Here is a 25004-nt window from a genome sequence, read left to right as displayed (position 1 = left end):
AGCCCATTTTTAATTAAGCGACTAAAACATACTGCAGGTAAACACCTGCATTTGTTCATTGGACCATGATGATTCTTAAAAGCGTTAGTATTTCAATTGCTGTCTGAGTATTTCAAAATATAATTCTTCTTGTTGCTGTAAAAAGAAAATTATTAAATGCTTTAAAACGGTAAGAGTTCCTTTTCTCACGTAGGTTATCTACGTGCCAGGAAGTTCCTACAAGGACTGAAACGATAAGATTACATTCCTCAATCTATATAATCCACTAGGGTGTATGCAAAGGTTATTGCTAGGGCTGGGAGGTGGACTATGGCTGCCTGGGAAGGAAAAGACACCGTTAAAGTAACGCTTGAGGTTTAGAAAGGAAACCACAAAGGGAAATTGCTGTCTCTTTTGTCATCTTCTGATCTCTCCTTTGCTCTCTGTGCTCTATTCCAGGGCATGTCCTGCTAGGCAGAGAACGCTTCCTTTCTACCAGCCCATTGGTAACACACAAATTCTTCTGTGTTTTCACACCTTCACCACAAAAGTGGACTCATTTGGAAATTAAACCAGAAAAACTGCATAGCACCCATCTCACAATCTCTAGACTCATTAGCACTGAGAAGATACTCAGTTTGGCCTGCAGGTTTTGAGCTTATCAGAACTTACTGCACAATTAACTATTTTGCTTATGCTATGTACAATAATGAAGAAACTGTCTTTCCTCTCAAGAACCGTAGCTGAAAATAAGTAAGATGAACTGTAGACAGGGCAGGAAGCCTTCATATTGTCTAATTTCAGGAATATAAAATGTTGAGTAAACTTCTGGTGAAATGAGCTTAATTGTCTTTGGGAGTGGTCTGCCTCCCTGTAAGGATTATCTCTGCAGAATTTAACTATAAGCAAGTATGCATCAGCAGTAATGCAACTAGACGGCATAAATTAGCTAAAACAACAGGGTTAAACTAGGTTAAAGTTTGCACTCAGAACAAGAAAGAAACCTGGAAGGAAAGGAAAACAGCAGGAGTAGCTAAGTGAAAGGTAACGTTTGCAGCAAGCCCTGGCTGTATTGCAGAGGAATTGAATTGCTGGAGAAGCTGAGGCGAAGGAGCCACTGATGTGCACAGTGCTCCGTTGTGACACAACTGTGTAAATGAAAGTGCTGCAGCATTCAGACCATTTTCCTCCCTGGAATCTGTGGGACTGATCACCTGCTTCTGTGGTCAATAAATGTGTCCTATCCGTCGGTTCCATACGTCATCTCCCCAGGAGATGAACAGAGATTAAAAGGCTCCTGTCAGTAAGGGCTTCAAATTGCATCTAAGCTGAAGCCTGAAGTCTCCAGTGCAAATATTCCTTACTGTATCCATAAATCTTACTAAAAAGTCTTCAGAAGCATTTAAAGTGCCTCTGTGTGTATGAATGGGGCTTGCTACATAGTCCTCTTGTACACCTGAATTTTACTAGTTGTGATGGGCAACAGCTCTTGGGGCTGGCGTGCACTTGTATAAGCACGCATTTCCGTGAGCACAACTCCCCCTCAGCTAGCCTGTGATCCCAATCTGCAGGGGGATCATTCGGATAAACAGGAATCAAACAACACAGAGGTTGCTAGAGGAAGATGAATTCAGCCTCCTCTTTCCTTGCTTCTCCTGAGCGTAACTTGCTCTCCTGGGCCCAGTGTCAGGCTGATAGAGGCTGTTTCCCGTTTCAGCAGGGTCAGCTGGCAGCACGCTGGGCTCTCTGTGGCATGTGCGTTTGCATTAACATGGCATAAATAGGTAAAAAACAGAGGTGATGAGAACATGGTAAATTCATCCAATGCAGAGTGAAAAGAAACTCAAAACCTGGAAAGCTGTTGTAACTGTGCAGGCTGCTTCACTGGGAAGAGAATCATGAGCCACTGGAAATTATCTTAAGGATCTGTTTTTATCAGTTTAAAATACGAATACTGTGCTAAAGACTGCAAATAGACAAATTTCCTTTAATACAAGTGACAAAACAACATTCCTGTTAACAGATCTACACTTCCACCACACAGGTTTAAGTTGCAGCTTTTGACGTGACTTTGGATTAGTTTCGCTGTAGTGCTGAGTGATTTCAGACAGGATCTCCCAGAAGTTGTTTTCCTACTGCCCACCTGATGCAGTGTTTTACAGTATTAGAATCACGTATATCAATTCAATAAGATAATAACAAGTTCAAATAAAGCAGTTCTTAGACATGCTACCAGAAGTAACCTCTAATTCATCTAGCTTTACTCAGGCTTCATTCTGAGCTCATTAAAAATCCATTAATTTTCTGTATCGCCCTCCGTAAATCTCAGATGCAAAATGAATGCAATCTATGGTGCATAAACGAAGATCTTCTGCAGAAATGACTGTACATCTATATTCTTAGGCTGCAATAAATTTGTCCTTTCCTGGAAAACAGGTGGTTGAATACAGGCATTACATGAGCAAAATTTCCTACACATGGTTCCATGCTTAAGTATACTCTCCAACTAGACATGAAATGATGGCTCTCTTTAAGCCAAATATAAGTATCAAAGCAAACAAATACAACATTTGAATGCTGTTTTGAACACAAGCATTTAAAACATACATAATTCTTTCCAATAATTATTGTCAACACCATCTTAAAAACACATATATATTTTACTCTCCTTTACTACTTTCAAGCTACGGAAATTCGTTCTTTAGGTGAAATGAAACAAGTCTTCTCAAATGCCAATTCTGAGTGAAACAAGAGCGGTTCTCCGTCAATTCCACACACGTAGTGCACCACCTATTGATTTACACAGTAATTACCGGCTCTTGCAAAGTAATTTTGTAGGGTTTTTTCCCTGAATTCACTGTCATGGTTTATATGCAAATCTTCTAAGCTGCCTTGTGGCCCAGATTGTCCCAAGGGCTATTTCTGAAACATATCAGCATCACAACTCATCCTAAAAATGTATTTATCAGAACACCACCCATTCAAACCAGGAAAGCTGCTGGCAGCAAACTGCAGTCTCACTGGGGGTAGAAAAGACTCAAGACAATAATAATTTAGCCTTTTAGTTGTCAGGTTCTACGAATCTGAAACAGCAGATGCAAATTTATCTGATTAATAGCTCCCCCATGAAGCAAATGCTTGTTAACATGCTTCCTGTAACTCACCTATCAGTCTCCTGAAACCATCTCTGTGCAAAGATACCACTGTTAAACAGAATTCTGTCATTTTAAGTATGCAGCACATTCAAGTAGTGATCTGAAACACATCAGAGCAAGAAGAATTTACTTTACAGAGGAACTTCAGGACTGGGTTCCTTTCTAAGCAATCCATTTACACTGGAATCACTCTTGACTATTTATCTTAATCCAGGGCAAGACTTCAATTCTTCCCTCCTGTTGTCTGCACTTCTCGAAAGGTTAAAAGTTATTTTTGCAAGGCAAAGACAGCCTTGTCTTGTCCTGAGGTGTAAGCGGAAGCCATTAACAACCGCACCCAGACTTCAGTGAACTATTCGCAAACCACTAAATTAGCCTCCAGACCTCACAGTGAGACTTGGGCATTGACAATTATGCGTTACACAAATATATATACAGGGTTAACATGAGGTTCATAACGGGGGAAAATGGTAGCAAACCAGTTTGATTTTAGAATGGGTTTGGATGCCCTCTCATCACTGATGGAGAGCAGAAATTGCCTCCACAGGAGTTTCTTCCTTGCCACAGTAAAAGTCAACAGACAGTGTTATTTCAGAAAGGCTCGTATTCCACAACAACACACCACCTGTAGCATTTATTGGGTGTTTGATATAAACAACCTCTGCATCAAGCTCCTGAAGCCTTAACTCCACAGCAGGAGTGCAGAAGGTCTTTCCTCCATAGCACAGAGTCAAAGCAGGGGAGCATCAGGCCCTGACTTACTCTTTGCCAAAGCAGGCAATGGCACAGACCTCGCATTTCTATCATTGTGCATCTTTTTTCCAAACAGAAGGTAGTTCTCACTTCAGAAAGCAAGAAAGGGATCTTTGATCCTGTGTCTTGAGGTTTAAGTATTTTGTTAAAATTCCAAATATCCAGGAGAGCAGCATTTCCTCAGCCTACTCATACTCTTCCTGAAAAAAAAAAAATCTAGATTATCTAACACCTGACAGGAACAATAGGATATCTGAGGAACTAAAGAATGTAGTAGTAATAACTAGATGTTATAATTACTGTAATTATTAATCATATTAATCAATTAAACATTTAACTACATTTAATTAGGACATTATTAATGCTGGTATTATACTATTAAATAGCAATAATTAAATAATTTCACAATGCGATAATTAGAAATTTCCCATTAAAAATCAGAATTTTCTTTTGGTTTTCTGTTCAAGTGGTTCTACCATGTTCATGACTGTTGGAGGAACACCTGTCCCTTTCTTCTTTCCGTACTTTCTTCCACCCTTAAGGCTAGTACGGCAAACTATCTCACCCTGCCAGCTCTACTTCTACACTTAGATTTTTATTTAAGAGGATACTTCCATTACCCCACCACCATACCCAAATGCTTTTTGTGCTCTTCCCAGAAGCAGTAAATATGGCCAGGTTCTCAGGCCTGGGAAAAATCATGCAATAGCCTAATCGCTGAGATGCTCTTCTCTACTCAGTGGTCTAAAGGGCAGGGTTTTGTCTTCCTGAAATCCTCCCTCCATAATGATTATAAGTTTTTCCGGGTGATTTTGTCCAAAGGGGTTTACCACTACCTTTTGGTTAAGGTATTCAGCATCTCGAGGTGACTCCTGACTCCCAGTACATTCTCTACACAGTACCTAAAATATGTGTCAAGAAGAGTCACCCACACAGAGCCTTCCTTAATTTAGGCAAAATGCTTTTCATTTGTACAATTCTTTGTGGCTGATCGCCTTTTTTACCTTTTGCTTGATTTTTATCTTTCAGCATTTAACAGGGAATAAGACTAACTAATTCCTCAGTCCTAAAGAACATCCATGGCTATTATTGCTGTAACTGTCTCTATGTAAACCAAACTATGTTTCGTTTACCACAATCATCTAAAATTTCAGTTCCTACAGAAGCTGCACATACTGGAAATGATAGGTTCCCCAGACTCTGCAATGAGATCTAAAGGACTTCTGTTTATTCTCCTAAAGAGAAGCAAAGAGGGCAAACTACATCCATACCAAGCACCTGCCTCACAGTACTCAAGAGAGTAGAATGAAAGTGTGTATCCTCTTCATCTCTCTCAGCTGCTTCCATTTGCAAGTAGATGTAAGAGGTCCTTTGAACCTTTTCAGTTCCATATTTGGTTCTGGGGTACAGACATCAGATATTTTATTTAATATAGTTCCTGTAAATTTTGAAACTATTGTTTTAGTGAGTAGTCTCCAATTTGTTGAGTATCTTAAGAGTTAAGGTTAAGACCTCCTTCCCTGTGCAAGACAAGCTGATGGCTTGTGCTCACAGATGAGAATGTCCTTGGCTGGCTCCATTCCCCGTGCCTGCTCTCTTTGCTAGGTGCGAGGAACTAACGTTTCAGCTCCCTCCTCCTGAGCTGGGATGCCCTCAGCTCCTTTGGGAGTACGAGCTCTTTGTCTCTGTTGGAGGTTCAGGAATTATATTCCTACCTGTCACATGTTAACTGTTAAATATGCATTCTGACAAGCACGTACAAGAGTAAACAATACTGTTTCTGAGGCACCTTGCTCATGTTTAAGCCAGTGCTTCTCTGGCCCCATATACAATGATATTGCCATCTCCATAGCCTTCACTATTCTCTGTATATTAGCATCTCATAGATCACTTCTGTGTAAGAGACTTGGGTATCTACTCCAGGTGTGACCACACTGTTACAAAAATTGCAGACCAAGGACTGATCTTTGGATTAACTCTCACCTTCTTTCCAAGTCCGTATCAATGTTCTTACTTTCTCCTTATCCTCTGCTCCAGAAGCTTAGCCTATAAACCCATTTTCTATTTTAATTCTACATAACTACAGTGGAAATTCCACATGCAACAACTCAGCAGCTCTTTTATGTGGGCTTTGTCTAAACAACTCCTTTACCTCTTTTCCACAACACAATAACGCAGCGTTCAAGCACAAGATGAAGAATAATTGCATTGATTCCTATTGACCCCTTCATCTGTTTCTTAGCACGGTTACGAAATTTAATAGCTATTTCAGTTAAACTCATAGCCTTTTACTATCTGAAGTTCTGAACTTTATGATAGCATGATCTTCTAAAAAAATAACAATTTCAAACTGATTATCTGATATGATCCGGATCTAGTGTGTTGAAAAACAACCAGGATTTCTTTTCCATTTTCAAGTTGCTTTGCACTCTTCTGCCACCTTGAGGGCATAGAGCCATCTTCTGAGAGCCAGGAGGTGTTTTTAAGACTGATGCTTCATTTATAGATTGGAAGCACTCTGTCCAAGCTAACGGACAAGACCAAAGATCTCTTCTGCACCTAGATCAAGGCCAGCATTTTTTCTTGGCTAGTGTCTCACCTCTTTACCAGCTAATTGTCTGCTTCCTGTTTCCAAGCCGACAGTACGCTAGAGTTTTTGCCTTCAGCTTTGAAAACAGCATTTTGATTGCCTCTTTCCTAGTATTCAGACCCTTATGCTCCAGCCCCATAGAAAGGAAGACATCTCAAAAAGATTAAATTCTTGCACATACCATGAAAACAGGAGATGAACAGTGGAGAGAGAGAGCCCTATAAGTTTCCCTGTGAGAGAAGAGCTGACTCATAAAATAACCAGAGAGCTACTGAAGGATATGGGCTTCAGTGGTTTCGCTGCACATGGATTTGTTCTGGTTTTAGGCTTTAGAGAAAGTCATGTTCTGGTAGTTAAGCCTCTCGCTACAAGTGTTTTCAAAGCATAAGCAAAAACATCATATAAAAGAATTAGATCCATATGCCTGTCATTAGAGCAATTATTAAAGTGTGCCATGCACAGGAGATTTAAAGCTAGAAGCAAACAATAACAGCTGTCCTGTAGATTCCAACTCACCAGGCTTTTAAACAGAATTTCTGGAAGTGGCACAACTACTCAGCTATCTCTTAATTCCTAAATGACAAATCTTTGCTAAGCCTGAGGTGCGCAATAGCCCATGTTGATATTTTGTATAAATATATATTTCAACATCATAAAATTACATTAGAGCTTACAGCAACCCAACAGAGCATCATATATACAAACAGATACAACAGAAGAATGAGAACCCTAAGGAACACTGTAATATTATGTTTAAATTAAACTATTTCTATGTAATTTCATCTTTAAATAATGACCCATGGAAATATTTTAGTCTGTTAACCCGTTGCAGATACTTAAGCAAAGTAGTGTTGTAATGACCCTGAGGCTAACAGAGAATTTGTTTTCCAAACTTTCATAGAGTGGGTTGGAAGGGACCTTAAAGATCACATAGTTCCAACCCCCCTGCCATGGGCAGAGTAAAGGGGAGAACCCGTCCCTGGGTGGGCTCGAACCACCAACCTTTCGGTTAACAGCCGAACGCGCTAACCGATTGCGCCACAGAGACTCCCGAGTATAATTCTCTTTGTAATAAAAAATAATTTTCCTTCCTATAATAAAATTGCCTTCATAAAAATATTGGCTGCAAGTAGCAGAGATACTCTGCAATAAATCCTACTATATCCTGGAACCTTTCAAGCTGAAAAAAAACTTACAATACAATGTTTCATTGTAGTAGATTATTTCACATAGGATCTAAGTAAGTCTGTGCTTAAATGCAAAAACTACTGAACAGCGCCCTGCAAATTCCAGTAAGAAATTACAATGGAAAATAAATAAGATTGTTCTTATTGGAGAAATCATATTGGCTGTCAGGTTCTCCCTACCAGTAGTGAGAAAGGAGTCCTCCTCCAAAGGCTTGATGTCTCATTATCAAAATCAATAGATAGGGATATTTTCCTCCCTGACCTCAGTCAAGCATGCCCAGTTCCACCAAATTTCAAACTCATTTAAAGAAACTTGGGAAATTAGCATAACTTTAAAGATCTAGAGTTATATCAAGTTTGGTGAGAAATGACCTTCTGGAGATAACTTTATAAAAACTAACTTCTTCCATTTCTAATACAGGTTGGTTTTCACTCCTAAAAGAATATTACAGAATCAAGCGTATAAATATCCATTGTTTGGATAAATCTGAGCTGACAAGAAATTTAGTAATTTCAAAAAAGTGTGGTTTTGCACTTGTATTCATAACAGCCAATTACAATTTTCATTCACAAATAAAGCCTCTCAGACTTAGACTTTTCCATTTTAGCTTTTGTCCCATAAACTAGTCAGACCTTCCCATTTTTATATTTGCTTTTCAATTACAAATTCCATAGCTCATTCACAGCTGGTTCCACAGTGAAATACGTGCCACTTTTATAATCATCCAGTTTCACTGCCTGAAATATTGCTGGATAAGCAACATCAGCCGAGAACATGAAGGGAAAACTGCTGAACGAGGACAGTTTAAAAGCCGCTCTGCAGAGCTGGGGTATTCTCAGTGGCCAGCTGAAGGATGCTCTGCAGCCTCCGTCCAGCAGCATTCAATAACCTAGTCAAGTATTTGCACATCAACATAGGTATATTTAATATTTTACTTTCTATTTTGGAGAGGTTCTGAAACACTGAATTGCTGAAGAATAGTGGCAATCATACATGAGTGAAAACAAGTCAATTAAGTTTGAGGTGTGAAACCCGGTGGAACGTTCTTCCAGTTTCTTACAGCCTTACTGTCTTCTTGACAGTAGATGTCACTTCATTCATCATTAATACTTACATTATCCTTAATTTTTCTTTAGCCAAATGTCCTTTGTGACATTGAAGTTTGCCTCTGTCCAGGCTCAAAGATCAAAGGATTTAGTTTCCTACCCCAGTGCTTTCTTATCCACTAGGATATTTTCCTACTGCAGTGATCTGGGCATTATTGCAGGCAACAATAGCTGCTTCACTTCTCACTTTCTTTTCTAATGGAAAAACTTCACCTTCTTGTTCCAGCTTTTTACTTACCTCCAGCTCTCAAAATGTCACTCCTTCCTTATACTCCTTTTATGCTTGTGAACATTGTTTTGCCAGGAAATCCAGCTTGCCTCTTCATCTAAGCCTCTTCTTGATGTTCTTTTGATCATTTTCTAGGTTTTGACAGTTTTCCTGTCAATCATACTGTTTTCTTTGCTGTGTTTTGCCCTATATTGATTGCTGACCCCATTACAGACTCCAGGCTTTGAAAACTGAACTGATTCTTTAAGAATTAAGGGAATGAAGAGAACGCCTCTTTACCTTCAACTAGATGCTTTACCTTCAACTAGCACTCATATCAAGTTCAGCCTGATCTCTCTCTTACTCTTACCAAATACTTTTCCCTCAACCTGTGCCATTTCCTCAACTTCTGGAAGGTTGCACGCCATCTGCACATCCAAAGGCCCTGTAACATGCAAACCTTTTTAGCAGCACAAGCCACGAACCAAGCTGTAAGAGTAGGTGCTGTGCAAGCACAGAGCAAAAAGATTCCTCCTAGAGCAGAAAGAATGAAGCCTGTCCAAGGAGTGCTAGAGGACATGTAGCCATGTCAACAGACTTTTAAAGAGCTTTTAACAGGACTTCTAAAATCTTATAAACTATATTTAAGAAACTACATCTTTAGGCCTAAAGTAATTTGAGATGGTATCATGGAAAGAGAAACAAAGAAGTGGGAATTTGAGCACAAAACAAGACCAAATTGGTCTAGTCTGCACAAAGTATAAAAATTAGGCTAAAAATCTAGTTATCTAGTATCTAGTTGGCCTAGAGACAGGACGAAAAGTCAGTTAGTTTCCTGTTAAATTTATAGTAATGCAGCTTTATATTAATGATTAGATATTAATGCCTAGAAGGGATGTGCATTCAGGCAGTACTCCTCTGGGATGAAACCCATGCTTGTTCTGATGTTTGCACTTCAAGATGCACTGTATTTTTAATCTCCTATAGCTCATGATCTGAATCTTGGGCAAGACTTACCCTTAACAGTTGGAGCACCTACTAGTATTTTTTAACATGTCTTCAGCTAATGTTCTTTAACATTTTAAAACATAGAAGCAATCAGTACTAAGTTGTTTTCCCTTCTGTTACATTTATAGAAACTATTCTGCCTATGTATTTCTTTAATGCAATGTTTTATTACATTGGTTTAGTTCATTTGCTATATTCCCTAATGAGTTTCTTCTGTAAAGTTCTTCTTGGAACTTCCTTGCCTCTCAGCTTCATGTCAGGGTAATTAATAAATGAAAATCAGCTCTTGCTCACACAGGTACCCGGCCTTTTTATCAGAGTACACCTAACTAACACCCGTGACAAAGGTGACCACTGAGGCAGGGTATGTTATGGATGCACACTAAGCATGAGCTGCCTGAGCCTTCGATGTAGGACTTTTTGAACTCAAGACTAAGTATTTTTTAATGGACCAGTATCAGACAGACTACTGCACAGAACATTAATGATGATTAGTGTTAGTGATTTTTACTAGAGATCACACTGACAGAAGTGGAAATGATGTTCGCTCGCTCTCTCTGTTTTAAAAAGAATGTGGTAATTACAGGATAGCATCTGTATTGCTGGCAGCCAGAAGAGAAAGCTTCTAATGCTCCGCAAACATGACACAGCTTGGACAGTGGCTGTGTGGGCTTCCAAAGACTGCCCAATAAAGTATTCTGAATTTTAAAAAGACACACCTGGGAGCATAAGGGGGAACCAGGAAAAGGAACAATGTGAATACGAAGTGTTGATGAAAAAAGAATAACTCACTTTGACCAGGAACTAATAGTGACTGGCATTTTCCCTCAACCAGGAGGCAAGAAAAGAGAGAGGGGAAATAGAAAAAAAAAATAGTACCTGCATACCAAGAAACTCATCTAAATTGAAAATCTGTAAAAGCAGTAATTTGTGATAAAATTTCCAAGATCTTACAGGTTTGGTGGTGTATTTGTTTCAGTATTTGGCTGAGACAGTACTCAGGGTACACTGCTTGACTGAACAAGTCCACTGAGAAAAAAACTTCTTACTCTCTGTACTCCCTCTTCATTAATGTAATCAAATATTTGCAATAGAGGGCTACCATGCATACACATGCCACATGGAAACTTGATGCTTACGGAAAGATTGATTGCCATTATGAGGCCAAAAACTCAGCAATTAAAATGTCTGATGCTGTCATTTGGCAAGTACACAAAAGCTGCTGAAGCAAAAGCTGCACTACTGAAAATATTACTCTGGCTGGGAATCTGTTGGATCTACAGCTTTATTTCTGGAATTACAATATGACCAGAGCAATCTGACAACACTGCACAAATTGAATTGTGATGTGGTTTAGGGTATGGCAGATCCTACTGATTAATTACTCAACACTTAACCTGTAAGGTAATGTAGGGAATATTCCAGTTAGTGTATAACAAGCAGTATGTTCCTTATGAACATATGAGTATTTTCCTTATGAAACTGACAGATTAGAGGTAAGCCATATTTTTTCTCCCAGCTCTGGTGCCTATATTCCTTACTATATATACTTGTGAAAAGCTAATTCCATTCTTATAAGCATATAAAAACCTCTAAAGGGAAAATAACATGTGAGAATGCCCTAGTATTCTTCTGACCGAGAATGTTTAAATATCAGCTCTCTGTAATAGCTGACTTTATACCTCAGTAGTCACTTTATCTGCTTACAGTCCTTGGGATCTCCTTGTGCCTTTGGTCGAGGACAGCAGAACTAACTCCAGAAGCTACATGTGGCTGTAATGCTGAAAACAGGAAAATCAAGAGAAGGAGATCTACTGTGAACTAAGCTTATCAGCAAACTTGTATGTGCATACCAGATTTGACCCATGGCACGAAGTTCTCCTTCTGTTTACACTGCGCCTGAACCTGCCAAACAAAGTCAGGAAGCAATAAAGGAAGAATTCTCTCACCTAAATTATACCTGTGTAGATGACACCTGTCCAATTTAAACTTATGATCTAAGTTCAACAGAGAGTTGCCATTCCTACTCCACTTTATTCTAATTTATGAGTAAATTACCGGTGCCCTACTTCCATGTGCCCTACTGCCCAGTTCTACAGAGGGAGGTCGATGGTTAGTTTAAAATAGATTGGTTCGCTCTAAGTGAGTGGAGTTAGGTGAGAAGAACCTGATAAATCTTTCCTGATTGCTTTATTATATCGATACATAGGGGAAATAATGCAGCCACAAACCACAGTAATATTTTTAGCTTCTGTCATTAGTGACCATACATAACACCACAGTCTCTTATGAAAATAATGAATTCAGTTAAGCCAAGGCTACATCTGTATAAAATAGAAATGTGAAATCCCTCCTGTGGCCTTTCACTCTCAATATTCATAGCCATTATCCCACACATGCAGTAGTGTCACACCTCCTCTGCCTCTCAAAGGAACTGCTCCTCTGTTTGCTGGGCCTTCTCTCTGTGGTAGCTCTAGGTGTTCCCCTCCAACTGATGACCTTTGGTGCTTCTAGCAGAACAAGCAGAAAGCCAACATGAAAAAGCTTTAGTATTTGCACACCAAAAATTGAGGTTTGACTGATCAGAAGAGCTGGCAACTTCTGGTTTACTTCCAGCACGCTAAGTTTATCAGCACAGAGGAAAATAAAGTAGGCATATAATGGAAATTTTACAAAGCTGCTTCTAACTAAGAATAGTTCATGTCTGGAGTCGGTTTCATGGAGTACTTAGCAATCCCTTATTAGCCTTTTATATCAGGTCTTTTATGTATCGCGGTTTTGGTGTGAATTACTTAGGTATATGTAATGATGCCAAATTCAAATAGCTTGTGAAAAACCTGTAAGAAGCAACACCGCATGCATGCAAACCACTTCCCAACTCATGGCACTTCAGCCAAAAGCTTCTGACTGAAATAAGGGAGACCTCTCTTGTCGAACGCCTAAACAATGTCTCCAAAGGAGTGATAAAGCAAAAGCAGATGCCTTGCTCACATCCACATACATATTTAATATACACAGGTGGATTGTCTTAATTAAGCTATTTAACCCACAACAGCATCAGTATGCATTTTTATAGCCCTAAAATAGCAGAGATGTAATCCGCACACAGAGTTTTCAGGCATCACTGAAGGCCAGCATTAGTGCTTCAGGGCAAATTAGGACTGCCCAGGGACTTCCAGTGGCAGATCTGAAGCAGCCCTCCCAAGGCTGTGGGACAGAGCTACTATATCTGGATGTTGTAATTTTCTCAGGTAACTATAAACAAAAGTATGGCTAGTTTGATACCTTTTTAATTTCTGCAGTTCTTTCATAGGAAGAAGCTGATTTCACTGAAGATCAGTGAAATTCTCCAGAGAGACCATCTCGCAGTAGAGAGATTCATTCTTTTTTAATTTTGGGAGAAAAATTTAAATTTCTCTGCTCAAGCATTGCAGCCATCCTAATTGAGAAACTAAGTCAACACTCTAGGAGCTCCAGTTGAACACTGTGCTTTCTGCATCTACACCGCTCGGAGTAGCAGCATTAACTAGGGCAAGTTTTGAGGAGCTATGCTCAGTCATAAATGCACCTTGCAAATTTGCAGCATAGCCAGCAAACTTAACAGTTATATTGCAGGATGAGACCCGCTGAAGTAAATACATTTTGATTGGATGAAAAGTCTTAGTTGTTCATGAATGAATGTTACACAAACAAATGAAGAAGAGTATCTGTGGTCCTCAATGACTGCAGGAAAAACACATTTCATAAGACTCATTAATGAGCAACAATGCAAAAAGCTACAAAAAGTATTCTAGTGAATACTTTCAGTTACAGAAACTGTTAAAAAATGTTTAGATTGCTTCCTAAAGTGTAAAATGCTTGCAGCTGTTACTTGAACATATGTGAAATAAGGACAAAGAAAACTAAACACTAACAGGAATATTTTAACACATAATAAGGTTTGTTCACAGTAAGAGGACTAAAAATTCTTGGCTTTTTTAATGCTGCATGACCACAAAATAATACACGAATGGGAATTTTTCATTTATGGAGTAGAATAATCTATACTATGACTAGGTTTGGTGGGTTTTTTGTTTGTTTTGGGGTTTTTGTTAAGTTTTTGAAAAAAATAAAATAACCCAGCAACTACAAATCTGTACACTTAGGACTTTATCTGGTACCTTTTTTTTTCCTCTCTCCCTGAGAGAAAAAAACTGACCACTTTAAAACAATGAAGTGTTTTTATTGTTTAAAAATATTGCTCAGAAACTGAATGAATTAACAGACTAAAATGAATAGAAAAAATACAGATTACAAGTCGGCAGATAGTAAAGACGTTGGGTGGAAATGGCATATACATTGAATATATAGTAACAGTGCACATCAGAATATTTAGAACTCAGATCTTGTATGTACATTAGGTGTGCATACTGCTTTACATCCTACTGTTTTTCAGATTAAGATTTGTTAACAAAACTTTGCTTGCAGTGTGCAAACTTCCAGGTTTTGTTTCAAATGTTTCACTTTTTTTATTTTGCCAATTATTTTTTCACATATCATTAAATGAATAATCAAATTCCACGATCTGCAGAACTTCCAGAATAGTGTTGTTTGGATGTCAGGGAAACAGGAGGATGGTGAAATGAAAACTAGACCTCTTTTTGTGTTCAAAATCCAGGTAATTCATGATTATTAATTACTTGCTCAGTTAAAAAAAAAACCTTTTTCCTTTTTTTTTTTTTGGCCAGTCCTAATGAAAAAGACACCTGAGGGAGAATGAAGTATTTCAGAATCTGTCAAGCACAGGAAGTACTTCATCAGGAACCCGAGGCTTGACTGCTTGCTTTTTGTCCCTCATATTTATGCAAACACCTACTGAACACTTTTCCTGAGTTTCATGTTTGTTTACATACGGTTTATATAGGGTTTATATACGGTCACTTTATTTTGTGACAAAGTGTTTCCTGCGAGGGCTTGCAGTGCCATGGGGCTGCCGCCTCTCACCCCGCTTCAGGCGAGGGCCAGGCCTCAGCGGGCAGCCGTGCTGCCCAGCACCTTTCCCAGATACGACTTGAGGAACTTGCCTGTGGAGGAACAGGAGTTCCCTTTTGTAAGATTTCAGCATTCACCTGCAACACACACCTTTTTCTTCGCTGTAAACACAGGTAAATCTGTGCACGTGTTTCGACGTGCCTGTACGGTATTATCGGCGTTCAGAGGGAGCCAACGCCTCCCAGCCCGGGCTGACCATTTCCATGTCAAGTGAAGAGTGACAAGCGTTATAAAAATCGCATTGCTTAGAAAAAAAGCCAGTACTGCTCAGTGCCAGCTGTCATGTACCGGGTCAGGTACAGCACCTGGCCCAGGTACTCCACTCCTTCATGGAGCACAGCACCAACGACCCCCGCGGCGAGAAGCTAGGCATCGGGGTCCCCGCCAACGACCCCCGGCAAGGTCCCCGCCTCGCCCCCCCAAGCCGCAGGACTCGGACCAAGCCCAGGGTGACCCACCGCACCCCCACGCCCGCCGCGGGAGCCCGCTGCGCCGAGCCAGCTGTCGCGGGGCGGGGAGGCGAGCGCTGAGGCCGCCCGCTGGCGGCTAAGAGGAAGCGGCGACGTTAGGAGGAGGGCGACGGCTCCGCCCCGGCAGCGCGGTGTCGGGCTTCTCTCCGGCGGAGCGGTGGGAACGGTGGCAGTCGGCAGCGGCGGGGTCTGCCTTCGCTGCCGGCGGGGACCCAGTGCTGCCCCGCTGCGCCCGCCCGCTCTATCGCACACTGTTGTCATGGAGGAGCCAAGATGGCGGCCCCGGCCTACACTCTGGGCAAGCGGGAGATCAACTACTACTTCAGCGTGAGGAGCGCCAAGGTGCTGGCGCTGAGCGCCGTCCTGCTCCTCACCGCCTGCCACGCCGCCTCCCGCCGCTACCAAGGTGAGGGGGCGGCCGCGGGCGCTCCGCGGGGGGCCGCGGCTGGCGGGCAGCGGGAGGCGGAGCCCCGGCGGAGTCCGGGGACTGCCGCTACCGTGCAGGGAGAGCGGCGGTCCCCCTGCCCGGAGCAGCAGCGGCGGGGCAGAGGGGCGGCGGGGGCGACACGCGTACCCTTGCCCCGGCGGGCTGGGGCGGGGAGGGCGGCGCGGCAGGTCGCCGGCTGCTGCGGGAGGCGAGCGTGGGGACAGCGGCGGCGGAGACCCGGCGCTGCGCCCCCATCGCGGGGCCCGGCCTGCAGGGCCCGGCCCCGGGGTCGCCGCAGGCTTCCTGCCGGCCGGGCGAGGCCCCGCAGCTCGGGCGTGTGGGACCCGCGGGGTCTGTGGCGATGCAAGGTTTTTACCATGAGCACAGTCCAACTCTTAGGGCCTTGCCTGCGGCGTGTGTAGCAACTGTGCGACTGCAGGTGAAGTTGCAGGGGTAGAGGGTGACTTGTCTGTCACTTGTTCCCATACAGGATGGTTAACCACCTGTACTTGGCAATTACTGATTAAAATCTTAATTGGTATAAGACTGGGTATATGTTCTTTTACTGTTTGAACCATTGCCTCAAACATAACAAAATCCAGCCTCTTTGGTGGATGAAGCGCACTTAAGAGTTGTTTGGTTTCACGTGTCGTTAGTGGCTGTGGACAAGCCAGTAACCAAGATCTGGAAGCTGTAGCTGCTGAACGTGAAGGGGCTGCACACGGGTGCATGGTGGTTATGAGGGTGCTGGGAGCTTTGCTGATTCCTCTTCTTTCAGGTTATTTTGGCCCCAAAGCTGTGAATCTTGGCATGATCTGTAAATGCTGATAGAACTGCTAAAGGAAATATTTTCTTGTTTCCGATTCACGCTAAAATATGTAGGATGTTTTTGTGAGTAAATCAAAAAGTTGATCCAAAGAGAGATCACCATGGCTTTGTTTATTGTAGGAAAGCTGCTGTCGTTGTACTCTAACAATTGCTGCCAGCGTCTGCGGAAGAGAAGACTGAGGCAGTTTATTGTGGAAATAGGAAAGGGAGTAGGGAACGTTTTATATGGATACTGTTCTCTAGATTCACCCTCCAGCTGGCATGCCAGTAAGTCTGATAAACTGAATAGTACTAAGTTGCAAGATACGGAAGCGTTTTCTGAATTCTAGAGGAGCTCAAGCGTGAAGTAACTGAACTCGCCTGTTGCGGTGTGTTCCTTAAAGCCCAAATCAGTTGCAAAACTGATGGGAAATGTGATGCTTTTTTAAAGAGGGATTGTGAGACTGACCTAAGGAAACAGGGACTGCCATATCAAGTAGATTACAAGGAAACTGAATGGTGCATAAATGCAATATATGATGGGAAAGTTAATGAGGGCGTTGAGTCACAAATCACAAAATGGTGAGAATCTGCTGGCCTTTATACCAGTTGATATGGTCTGTATGGATTTTCACAAAGCTTTTAGCAAGTTCATTTGCCCAAGGCTTTTAGTTTCTCTAATCTATTATATGCTAAGAGGGAGGTTTTCCCTTAACTGTTTAAAAGATAAGGCATAGAGTGAGAGTGAATCCAGAGTTACCAGTTTGGTTTCCTCTTAACAAATAACATTCAAAAGACGTAAATAGTTTAGAAAAGGAGGATGGAGCATTTATAGCAAATACAGACATTTTCAGGGTAGATAAAAGAAGTAGTGAAATAGATTAAAATTTTGTAGCCTGGACAGAAAATTAGTAACCTGGTAATGGTCTTAAATATTGTCAATTATCAGGGGAAGGTAAATTCGTTGTGATTGTGTTATAACACAAAAAGTGTCAACTGAAAAATTAAATTGTCAGGCAGTACATTTAAAACTATCAGAATAAAGCGATTTTTTTTTCTTTTTTTTTCTACACAGGACATTTTGAAATATGTTACCAAGATTTTATACCAAAAATACCCCGAAAAGGGTTATCCTGATTTGCAGAGAGTGGATGAGAAGGGGCTGCAAACATGCTGCACTCCTTAGACCCTCTGGCTCAAAGTTGCTGGGCTATGAAAGCCAACCTATGCCAGGGAAGGGATTGCTCTGTGTTTGTCGTGCTTTTATACTTTGTCTTTAGGCATCTGTCATTAGCTGGTGTCAGGAAGAGGAGAGCAGACAAGACCAGCTCTCTCACGTGAACATATGTTCTGCCACAGTGGGGCAAACAAGAAATTTAATGATGGGTTAACCACCCATGTAGTTGCTGTCTCTCTTTCATAGATGTCCAGGAATATGGAGGAAATGAGAGAGAGCTGCATATGAACACAAAGTGGTGAAATCTGTTTTGTGGGAGGTGTGGGGCGCCCCCCCCCCCCCCCCCCCAATTGGGTCTTTAATATCTGAAGAAACCGATAACCTAAAGTTTGAATTAGTTGAAACAACAACTGCCTGAATAGTGGAGAAAATGAGATTGAAATTAGACCTGTCAGTCATGGATTTAGACATGCCTGATGGTACAAATGAGGATCTGGTGTACAGCTCTCCTGTAGGGTATATAAAGGATGGCAAAGACCACAGTTGGCTTTGAAGAAAAAGTATGTGTTAAGTCAAAATACTTTATTATTTCACGTCCTCTATTATTTACAAAAACAAACTTATACCACAGAAGCACATTGTCAGTGTTGAGACTTCTACCCTGTCCTACTGTAGTTTTGGACAGTTCAGCCAGAAGAAAAAAGCCACAAATAATGTATATATAACCAGGCAGAGAGTGCTGCATGTGAAGAAGCTTCATCAGTGAATCCTTCTTTCTGTGGGACAAGCATGGGTATGCAAAGACTTCTTGAAAGATAGTTATTTTTAAAACTTTGGGGTTTTTTTGGAAGATATTCTCAGAGTGATAAAGGCACATAGAGACTGCTTCTTTCATACCTTTCTCTTACTAGCCCTAGGTAGGAGTGAAAGTATTAATATATAGATACTCAATGTTTGCAGTGTGTCTGTACTTTGAAGATTTCAAATAAGTGGCTATCGGATGCTTTAACTTCTTAGCAGTTAGCCTAATTTATCTCGCTCAGTTTAGAAACCTACGTTGTGCAGATTGCCATCTATTTTTCTTCTCCCATTGCACTATTGAAAAGTTCACAAGGCATCAATTAAAGTTTTATGTTTTATAAAGCTGTTGGTTTTGTCTTGACTTCCTTTGGGAGCTGTTGGATGATGGAGACTTTAGTTAGAATTCCTTTGTTTTGTCTGATTGTCTTTACATGTAAAGGTTTCAGCTAATTTTGGCCTCAGTCATGCAAATACATATTATAGATGGGAGCAGACCACTGCCTTTCCCAGTAAAACTTGCCTGTAGGAAAGTTACTTGTATCAAAAAAAATGCTGGACTGGCATTGTGGAGTCAAATTCATGTTCAGGGAGATTATCATATTTAGGGGTTGCTTACATTTTTTGCAAAACTTAGAGACAGTCCTTAACTTCTCTTAATTCATTCTAACTTGCATAAAGCTTCTGTGAAGAGTTAATTGGACTAAATGTTTATATACTATCCAGTGAAGCTAGTGCTGTGTATTTTTCAGTTATTATCATATTTCAAAGGTACACTCCTCAACGTTCTTGGAAATAAGTTGTTATTTAAATTTGCATTCTTAAAATCAACAATGATAGATACTGTTTAAAACTACATTTTTATTTTGAATAATAGAGAACAAATGAATTTCTATGTGTTTGAAATGGAGAGTGTGCCTTTTAGAGAAAGTGTTGTGAAACAGTCTGTTCTGGCACTGAATGGAGACTTTGAAATTTCACAATTTCAATGGAAAAACCATGATTCTGAGGAATGATAAATTAGAATAATGAGCATAATAAAAGGTAATATGTTGGAAGGATAATTTAAGCAAAGCACAAAGGAAGAACTTAAGAAGAATGGTCTGTGTTTTGTGTATAGAATGGCACTTCTTTTTCTCAGGTTTGGGGGTTTGGGGTTTTTTTATTTTTTCTTTTAAGATTTCATTTATGCTTAAGCAGAAGGTGTGGTATATTAAAATGAGAGTGGTTCTTTGGCTGCTGTGTATTTCTTCTCCTGAGTAAGACTTGGGCATTTCTGGAGCTGCTGACTTGCTGTAACCTCCAGTTTACTCTCTTGGCTGCTGTTTCAGTCTTGTTTTATTCTCCTCCCTCATCTTCCTCCTGAAACTTCTACTATTTTGTTTAAAGAAATACATCAGACTAATGAGTTTCAGGACTCCTAATGACTTTCAGGAGCTTTCTAATGTTGCTCAGGGAAATAGTAAGATACTTGGTATCTGGAGTTGGGAAAGAAAGCATAGCTCCTTGGCCTAAAATATTATCTATATGTTTAAAATGTGTACAGTGTGTGATGTTTAGAATGTTAGTTCAGTAAACATACTACAGGATGGAGAATTGTTTTATTTGTAGGTAATTAAGATGGGAGTGCCATGGAGTGCAGAGCTACCAAGCTTGGGTCATCAACTCAAAATATGGAACATGTTCTCCTATCAAGAATTAGTAAACTAAGATTCTTCAGTCCTGAAAACTTGATTGAGGAAGGATTGGTAGTGGTTTACAAATAATGATAGACATGAGTGTGAACTGTCTCTTCCTATGCGACAACTAGGGAGTGCCAAGTAAATCTAGTAGAAACCATATTTAAAATAAAGGCAGGTCATTCTTCAAGCAGCAGCTGTGCATATGGAAAATTCTTGTAGAAGGATGGTGTGGATGCTAAAAAATTGAAGAGAACAGTGCATGACTTTGTTGAAAAGAAATCTGTGGAAGGTTCTACAAAATATGTAGAAACTATGTCCAGCTCAGGAAGTCCCTGGACTGAACATACTTGGAAGAATATTAGACAAGAACATAACGTTCACTTGCCCTCTTCTTATTCATCCCTGAGCATCGGTTTGTGGCCCTGTTGAAGGCAGAATACCGGGCTAGACTGACCAACTGTAAGTCACCTATTCTTGTAATCTAATTGCAATCAACATGAGTTTGATTTTTTTACTATTGTTTCTGACAGTTTCATTTTTATGTATCTTACTAGAAATTATAGTTTACATAAGTGTATATGTTTGAGAATCAAGGGAATTATGTTGTTTAAAAGCTAAAGTATAGAAATAGGATTTTTTTTTTAATTATTAAGAAAAACTGAAACTATGGTCATTTTGAATTTATGATTTCTACTAGAAAAACGTCTGTTCAGAAAATCTGAGCTATGCAACATATTTAAAAAACAGGTAATGATTCAGCTTTTCATGTCATCTGCTGTGTTCTGGGCTACTTTTGCAGAAGTTTTGGCAGCAGGATCAGCAGCTGCCTTGTAAGTTGCAGCGATTGGAAGAGGAGCAGAAAGGCATTGATAAACTGCTTCTGGAAGGTCTTTTCTGTCATCTCTTGAGAAATGTCACTGTACTGAATAATGAAACAGGCACTGACTTGAGAAAAAAAAAAAAAAGATTATATTGGTGACCTGGAGTGACCTGTACTGATTGAAAGATAGGAGAGTTACACAGACTACCTTTTTGGAAACCTCTTGCGTTCTGTCTACATCTGTGGTCTCAGCTGACTTTCATGAGAGCTCCTTTAAATGTTCAGAAGCTTGTGGCCCTCTGCATCTGGCCATTTGCCACATCCCGTTGCTGCTGTGCAATAATTAATCAGTTTGACGTGGATAGTGCATGTGCATTGTGATGAGGAAGGAAGTGTCGATTTGATTTGTGATATTTCAGGGATTGGCTTGAGAGGTTAATGGTCAATTTGAGAGAATTCCTGAACTACCCTGGGGTGATTAATAGACTCTTAATGATGATAAAAATAGGAGTTTATTACCATATGTATATAATTTATTTAAATTTTAAACACATTTTTCTTCTATAAATCAAAATCTGCCTTACCAAGTGCTCCCAAAACTCAGAGATAGGGAGTAAAGAATGGCAGGTATAATAAACCCAGTTTATTGTGCACGTTAGGAGTATGTTGTGTGGGTTTCTCACGGAGAACCAACCCAAACCCAGAGCTACGACTCTGAGATGTTTACCCAGACCTTTTTCAGGACTATTATAATTCTCCATGTTATTCCAGCTTTTTTAGGAGTCATAATGCAGTAGCAGTGGTAAGTCATTGAAGTTCCAGGAGAGAAAATCAGTCTCATTGTTAGAGTTGCATTTTGAAATGAGCGATTGAGGAACCTTGGATTGTAGTATATAATACTACTTGACTGTGTTACCACTGCTGTGTTTGGCTGGATGAATGAGCCAAGGAGTAACAGTTGGAATACGGTCTGTTCTACGTTGCCTTTTCTGATTTTCATGAAAACAGGCAGGAGGAGTTTCAGGGAGGAAGGTAAGAACAGATGATGTCTTTAGCTGCCACTTCTTCCTTCCTCCAAGCTAATTTTATATTCTTCTTCAAGAAGCAGTGTTGTTATGCTTCCATATCAGAGGTGTTTTTCATGCATCTGAACTAGGAAAGTATTGAAGAGAGAACTGGGTTTGGGCTGTCAGCTATACTTTAAACATGCATTTTGGTTTATGCTTTTTTGTAACATTTTCCCAGCTTCATAGATGGGAACCTTACAACCTTACCTTTTTGTTTTTCTGGGTGGATTGTGAAGGAGCAGGCAGCTGAGTTATCAGCTTACAAACTAGAGTAGCAACATCATTGCCAATGTTAATGCAAGAGTTATCTGGGAAGATCTGTGATCATGCAGGATTATAAAGATCCTAGTTCCATATTTGTTTGAAATATGGATATGTTTCCATCATCCATGTAAATATTAATGTTTTCTGAAGTTTATTACCTATAGTTTTAAAAAGTTTATAGAAAAAATATTTTAATATAGATACTATTGCCATTCTTACTGCTATTGGGAAATTATGGAAACAAGTATTTTTCCCAATTATCCTATGTCCAACTCAATAAAAAAAAACCCCAACAACAATGAAGTTGATTCGATGTGTATGAGAATTAGTTAGCTTTCACTGTGGTCTTAGGATTGTAACTTAGGATAGGTTTCTTATCAGAATGTTACACAGAAAGTCTTTCTTTATCCAGTATACCTTTCCCCCCCCCATTTTTTATTTTTTAGTGATTGGACTGTGGTCATGTGGAAGCCTTTGTTTAAGCACAAGGGAAGTGATACTGTGGTTCTGTCTGTTTTTCCTAAAATCTTTGCTATAGTACTGATGTTTGAGGACTATGAGCTTGAGTCTCGGTATACATCAGCAGTGTTGTGTAAATTCCTATTCTTACAGACCTCAGACATGCACTACTTGCATCTCATTCTGTTTGCCTTGTCTAATCTGCAGTTCTAGATAAAGCTTCAGATTTTCTCGTAATAACTGAAGCAGAAAGTCTCTGCCATTATAATATGTGGCTTCCAACAGTCCTGAAAAGAAGTAGTAGATAGAAAATGCCCTATTCTTTAGAATTAATTCAAGTTTCAGTGGCATAAAAGAGCAGTTCTCATTGAGTTTAATGAAGTCAAGGTTTCACAGAAAGTGATAAGTATGGGCTGTGGTACGTTGTTTCTGCACAAGCTAGTACAGGTACTTGCCATTTCATTCACCACCGTTTCCCTGATTGTCGGTGCTCTGAAATGCCAAGTATGACAAAAATGTTGGAGGGCAACTCCTCTTTTGTGTTCAGTTATGTTCAGTTATAAGGCAGCAGAATCTGACATGGAGTTTGCTGGAAGATAAACCTCATTGATCTCATAACTGAGGTATTTTATTTATTATCGTAAAAATAAACTTAAAGTGGCCTGAAACATCACCACCTGTAAAGTGATTAATCTTAATTAGTGTGAAACTTCTTGACTGGAAAAAGGTAGCTGCAGTTCGGAATGATCAGCAAATTCTCGTGCAAATGTTTTTTTGCTTTGCATATAAACCCAGCATGTAATTTCACCTGTTCTAAGGTGACCATTATGCCTTAAGCAAGACAGTGTAACAGACTTTCTTTCAAATCTCATGTTGAGATTCATGTCCTGTACAAGATGCTGTGTATGGTGATTCTGTGTAGAAGATTATTATATTGAACTGTTGTATTCTTTAATTTCATATTAATATATTCTGGATAGTAGATAGCACAGTGGATTGGCATCTTTTGGTGGAAATGCAATTCTAGGTCACAACATCTTTCAGCAGAAATAGGGTCACTAAAATTTTGTGGATGGAGGACTGATTTACAGAGAAGTGTGATATAAGAGGTGAGAAGGCAGTTTGCAGAAACTTGTGCAAGATGTTTTTACAATAAGTTAAATTTGTTTACTGCTGTTGATTGTTTCAATTCCTGTGTTTCAAATATTGTCTTTTTTTTAATAGTAGCGGGGCTATGTTTTAACTTTCACGTGTCTGAATTCTAATCTTAATATAACGTTTTAAAGGTGGCGATACATGTGAGTATCTTCTGTCCAGTGGGAGATTTCTTGGAGAAAAAGTATGGCAACCCCACAGTTGTATGATGCATAAGTATAAAAGTAGGTAAGGAAACTCATGTCTTCTGTTTATCTGCCTGGAAAGAAGAGTCATTGTTTGACTGCAGCTGTAGTAATTAGGGTGTCATCTATTTTTCCCTTTATAGCTGATTCTCTAGGCTTTCAAAATTATGCAATGTTTATCAGAAGGTAGTCTTTTCTTTGTACATTATCTGTGTGTCTACAGTGTTTACCGTAGTTGTATTTATATATAAAAATACAAATGTTGGTGGTAGATTGGTACTGATACGTGGTATGGACCATAAGATAGTGCAAGAGACTGCATAGCTTCATGTGTCACTCTCAGATTGCTGAAAGGAAAAATGCCGACCTTATGTGTAGAATTGCAAGTAAAAACATCCCAAATAAAATTAGCAATTACTTTTTAAAATCTACTAATACGAGAACTTTATTTTTTAGAATTATGCTGTTTATTACCATTTTGAAACTTCTGTCTTTGTTAGCACCACAGAATAGGAAAGCCTGCTTGGTTGTTTGCCTAATCACATTAGCAGGAGAGTTCATTTTTGTTTCGATGCAAATTACACTGAACTTTTTATTAATTCAGCATGTTTAAAAATATTTACCATTCATTAGAGCTGGATATAATGCTTAGAATGATCTGTATTGCTCTGTACA

The 25004-nt window shown here is 39.9% G+C and overlaps 1 protein-coding gene and 1 non-coding gene across 4 annotated transcripts in view; one reads left to right on the top strand and one right to left on the bottom strand.

The window, feature by feature from the left end:
• Positions 1–7451: 7451 nt before the first annotated feature.
• TRNAN-GUU (transfer RNA asparagine (anticodon GUU)) lies at positions 7452–7525 on the bottom strand. Its single transcript has one exon. It is a non-coding gene; the product is annotated as a tRNA-Asn (tRNA).
• An 8021-nt stretch (positions 7526–15546) lies between these two features.
• CASD1 (CAS1 domain sialic acid O acetyltransferase 1) overlaps positions 15547–25004 on the top strand; it is a 31539-nt gene continuing 22081 nt past the window's right edge. For 2 of the 3 annotated variants that reach the window (XR_012834141.1, XM_075746154.1), the window contains exons 1-2: positions 15621–15894; positions 24276–24372. Coding sequence is in view for 2 of the 3 variants with exons in the window: in XM_075746154.1 (XP_075602269.1) it covers positions 15762–15894; positions 24276–24372 (230 nt within the window). In the remaining variant the exon portion in view is untranslated. Of the gene's footprint in view, positions 15895–24275; positions 24373–25004 lie in introns of all 3 variants that reach the window. The other variant, XM_075746153.1, reaches the window with a different exon arrangement.

Source organism: Balearica regulorum, chromosome 2 (genome assembly GCF_011004875.1).
Source record: "Balearica regulorum gibbericeps isolate bBalReg1 chromosome 2, bBalReg1.pri, whole genome shotgun sequence".
Classification (NCBI taxonomy): Eukaryota; Metazoa; Chordata; class Aves; order Gruiformes; family Gruidae; genus Balearica; species Balearica regulorum.
Note: the sequence above shows the minus strand (reverse complement) of the source record. Positions and strands in the feature narration are given on the sequence as shown.